Source organism: Mesocricetus auratus, unplaced genomic scaffold (assembly GCF_017639785.1).
Source record: "Mesocricetus auratus isolate SY011 unplaced genomic scaffold, BCM_Maur_2.0 Super-Scaffold_100010, whole genome shotgun sequence".
NCBI lineage: Eukaryota > Metazoa > Chordata > Mammalia > Rodentia > Cricetidae > Mesocricetus > Mesocricetus auratus.
In genome coordinates this window covers 72,357,707-72,362,798 of record NW_024429194.1, presented here as the reverse complement: position 1 = coordinate 72,362,798, position 5,092 = coordinate 72,357,707, and the positions used below count along the sequence as shown (strand labels likewise).

Sequence of the window (5,092 nt, the reverse complement as noted above, 5' to 3'; positions counted from 1 at the left end):
AAATGATGGGGACACAGACACCTGGCATTTCCAGACTGCCTTCTCAGCTCCCAGGTACCTTCAAGGAGCAGTAGACACCCAAACTCAGCTATTCTTCGTTCAGATTTTCTGGAAAAATTCACACTGTAGGCAAACCCTACGGAGTGGCTCCCTGGAGGACCAGAGACTCAATACAGAACCATTTAATGGGGTGAACATACTTGCCTCTCCTTCATGTCTTTAATTTAAATAGAGTTGAGGCCAAAACAACTCTTCCAGTCTACATTTATGAACTATTACACCAACATTATTCAAAGCAATTTCAAATAGTTCTCCACTTTGTTTCTAGCTGACCTCACTGTAAATCCCATATCCCATATTGTGTTTATTTTAAACCAGCATTATTTTATTTGCTTTAAATCTCATGGATCTGGTGTGTGTGTGTGTGTGTGTGTGTGTTGTGCTCGTTGTTTTACATATTGTTGCACTTGTCTGTTTTAAAGTATTTTACTCTGATAGGTTTACCTGGGGGCTATTTTTATTTGTTTGTTTTTTGTTTTGATTGGCTAGAACTCAATTCCAGCTGAAAGTGACCTTGAACTTCCAATCCTCCTGCCTCCACTTCAGGGATGACAGGTGTGCAAGACCGAGCCTGTTCCATGTGGTGCTGAAGGTCAAGCCAGGGCTTCGTGTGTGTTAGGCAAGCACACATCCAAGCCAGCTAAGTCTCAGACCAATAGTCACCTTTTCTTATTTTTAAGTTGGTAAATATTTTGAGCTTAAGCCTTAAAACTGCTTTGCCCATTTCCATTCTTTAATTTCCATTTTTTCTTTGCATGCTTATGTAGAAGTCCACATGTATGAGTACCTGTATATGTGTGTAGAGTTCAGTGGAGGGGGTGTCTAACTCAGGTAGAAGTCCACATGTATGAGTACTTGTACATGTATGTAGAGTTCCATGGGGGGGGGGTGTCTAACTCAGGGCCTCCAGTCTGAGTGGCAAGCATTTCACTGACTGAGCCCTACCCCAGCCCCACCTTATTTAAATACTTTCTTTGTGTTTAACTGTTCTCCTCCACATTTCTTTGTACTTTCAGTTTCACACAGCTCAACCGCTTGACAAAAAACAAAAGAAGGGGGGTGTGAAACCTAGGGCGTCCCAACTGGGAAGATTCCATACCGCAAACAGCAAAGTTTCCCCGCCACCTTCATACCCTCGCCTCAGTCTTCCAATTTTTCATTCCAAAGGCCCAAAAGATTCCCAAGAATTTTTCAGCCAGCGGCCTTCAAATACTGTATCAAATACCTTATGTCATTTTTCTTTTGCCATTAATCTGTTAAAGAAAAGTTTCTTAACAACCTGTGTCAATTATGCATTAAGAAAATCACAGAGGGATACCGGGTCTGGTCCCGGCCGGCCGGGCTGGGCCGGTCTGAGCTCAGGAGACCCTGATGGCGGCAGCGTTCCTGGTAACGCTCTTCTACATCGCGGTGGTTTTCACCTGCTTCATCGTCACCACCGGCCTGGTTCTAGGATGGTTTGGTTGGGATGTTCCCGTAATTCTGAGAAATTCGGAAGAAATCCAGTTCAGCACAAGAGCGTTCAAAAAACCAATGAGACAAGTCAAGAACCCTTTTGGTTTAGAGATCACTACCTCATCTTCAGCTTCACTAGCAGCCGGCATGACCTTGACAGCAGACTGCCTTGAAGATAGTCGTCTTACATGCTTCTGGGGGTGCAGTGTCCAAAAGCTCTATGAAGCTCTTCAGAAGCACGCTTCCTGCTTCAGGATAAGCACTCCACGGGCGGGCGTTAGAAGAGGCACTGTACAGTGACTATCTCCACCGGGAACAGTATTTGTATCCTTTTCCCAGACACGCCCACTGGCTCACCAACATGAGACTCTGGATACAGTAAAGTGTCACCAAGTTACTGACTCTTTAGTATACTTTTGTTCTTTTGGCAATTTGCCTTTACATGTTCAAAAGTATTAAAAAGCACAGCAAAGAAGAAATATATTGCCAGTTGCCAAGAGATACTGAAATTGAAGACTTTGGTCCAGTACCCAGATCTCGCTATCCATTGGTAGCTCTGTTGACCCTGGCTGATGAGGATGATAGGGAAATTTATGATATTATCTCCATGGTCTCAGTGATTCACATTCCTGATAAGACTTACAAACTGCCTTGTAGAATATTGTATCAATATTTGCTCCTGGCTCAAGGTCAATTTTATGATCTTAAGCAACTCTTCATGTCTGCAAACAGTAGTCCCAGTCCCTCCAGCAAGCGCTCGCCAGCAGACAGAGATGCGGAGCAGAGCTTACTGGAGAGGGCGGGGCTGGCAAGGAGTGGAGTGGAGGAGAGCAGCAAGGACTGTGTGATGTGCCAGAATGGGGGCGTGAACTGGGTGCTCCTGCCGTGCCGCCACGCCTGCCTGTGCGACAGCTGGGTGTGCTACTTCAAGCAGTGTCCCATGTGCCGCCAGTTTGTGCAGGAGTCCTTTGCGCTTTGCCGTCAGAAAGAGCCAGACAAGGACATGCTGGAGAGCTCCTGAAGATGTCAGCACTGGAGAGTGTACTACCTACACAAGGTGTAGAACCTGTGTCCTTAGGATCAGTCGTAACACAGAACCTACAGTCATGACTGTCAGAGAGAATTCTATTTTCGCTTCATACTTCTACAACGTGGATGATGAAAAGTTCTTCCTGCTCGGCATGGCAAGCCCTGATGTACAGTCTTCGTTGAAACCTAAAACGCAACTCACTCTTGAGAAAAATGTAAACATCTGACTTTTGCCAGCTAGAAGATTTCACGTAACGTGGATGAGAAAGTCACTCTGAAAATCCATCCACTTAACATTCCAGGAGATACAAGTTTCAGGGTGAATGACTGCTTGTCCTTGAATTCTGCTCAAAGCAATTATATGTCCCAGTTTACAAAGTATTTGGAAGGGGCTTTTTACCTTCCACTGTCTCTGAAATTAGTTTTTATAAATATTCATTTGGTTTCAAAGTTTCCTTATCAGAATTGTGTAAACACATGTCTTAACTTTTCCATACAGGTTTTGAAGTCATAAACATAAGGCACATTTCTGATTGTTCCCATGCGTCATAGATTAGATGACTCTCACCTATAAGATACTTACACCTGGTTAATAAAATCTCATGGATAATTAAAAAAAAAAAGAAAATCACAGAGGAGCCACAAAAGCATGTCAGTGTCCCACTAAGGAATAGGAGAGAAAGAAACAGAGAGACAGACAGACAGAGAGAAAGAGAGAGAGAGAGAGAGAGAGAGAGACTTCCTTTTGGAGTCATTTGATAAAAATTAAGCCTAAATTTGAATTCTCCCTTTGTCTCCTAATGTCTTCTGTCTGTCCATGGTATGTAGTTACAGGACTATCTGTGTTGCCCGTCTTTGTATGCGTTTCATCTGTGTGTGTGTGTGTGTGTGTGTGTGTGTGTGTGTGTGTGTGTATGAATGTATGACTGAGTGTATGTTGTGCTTCTCTGTGTGTGTGTCTGTGTTTGCATGTATACGTGAATCTATGACTGTTCTGTTGTGCCTGTGTATGCATGAATCTATGACTATGTGTTATGCCTGTATGTGTGTCTATGAGTGTATGTTGTGCCTCTGTGTGTGAGTGTGTGTGTGTATGTGAATCTATGATTGTGTATTATGTCTATGTGTATGTATGTGTTTGTGAATCTGTGTTGTTGTGCCTGTGTCTGTGTGAGTCTATGGCTGTGTGAGTGTATGTGTGTGAGTGTATGTGTGTGTATGTGTGTTGTACCTGTCCCTAAAAAGGGCTTTGCTCTGAATTGACTGAACAACACAGATAGCACCATATGAGAAAGAAATGGAGGACACCTTCTGCAGAAATCTTTATTTAAACTAGAAACAATCTTATTCTACATATTAATCCAATTTCCCTCCCCCTTCCCATCTTCCCATGCCCCCCACACCAACTCCCCTCCCCTGTTCTGCCCCCCCCATCCACTCCCCAGGGAGAGTGAGGCCTAAGGGAAGAAGTTACTTCATTGGCCCAGAGCAGCATTCAGGACCTCACACAGGTATTACCAATATATAGCCACATGTTGCCTCCAACATTTATGGGGTGTTAGTTTTGTTTAAGGTTGCTTTCAATCTATAACTGACTTAGGCAAATAATTACCATAACACACATATTTTGGTTCAGGGTATGGAAGAGTACATAACTTGAGATTAAGGGTGCATATTTAGCTTAGGCTGTAAAAGCTGATTGCATGGATTAAATACACAGTTGTTCAGTAGAAACTAAGAGCAAAGAGAATCACCTCCTAAGTAACCAGACAAAGACCTTCACAGCCTCGAATGACATGCCCAAGTAAGTTTGGCGGTATTCGATTGGCTGGTAGGTCAACCAACCAGCCAAGTTTGGCTATGACTGAAATGTTTCATTGGACAGGAGAATTCCAGTTCTAAAACTAGAACTGTCTGGGGCAAACAAAAACAATTGGTACAACACCAGCATCAAGACAGAAAGCAAATAATTAAATAAATAGATACCATTTTTTAAAAGCCAGTCTGCCCAGGAATGGTATGAATCTGTGTGTTCATGTCTGTAGGTCTGTCTTAACAGAGGGATACTTTTAGCTCTCCTAGAAGAACATTTAAATTTCATGGTCTCCCATATTGCTATACCCATAGATCAGGGTGTTGCTCAACCCTCATCAGAGAAACTTCTTGCAGTCGATGGGAAATAACACAGAGACTCACACTGGACAACAGGCAGAGAGTGGAAGACTTTGGGGCACTCAAGCTCGGGGATCTATGTGGAAGCCAGGGAAGACTGTAAGAGCCAGAGGTAATGGATGACTCCAAGAAAACTAATTTCCAGACACAGTAGAGATGATGCAGGTATGCACCCACAGAGACTGTGACAGCACACACAGGACCTGCACAATCCAGACAAAAGCCCAGCACAGAAAAGGGGAAATGGGCACCAAGTCCCACCCCTAACCAAGAAGCTACTTATGATTGGCAGCTGCTAGGAGAGGGAGGGAAAATCAATTTTCTTCAATGGAGTGATGCTAAGTATATCAGCCACACCCCAGTGCAGGCCTCATGC

At 43.6% G+C, this 5,092-nt stretch overlaps 1 protein-coding gene across 1 annotated transcript; it reads left to right on the top strand.

Moving 5' to 3' along the window:
- Nucleotides 1–1,431: 1,431 nt before the first annotated feature.
- Nucleotides 1,432–2,536, top strand: LOC101844793 (cell growth regulator with RING finger domain protein 1-like). Its single transcript, XM_013111128.2, is given in 3 exon segments — nt 1,432–1,785; nt 1,787–1,839; nt 1,969–2,536. Coding segments are annotated over 3 exon segments (975 nt in total).
- Nucleotides 2,537–5,092: the final 2,556 nt, after the last annotated feature.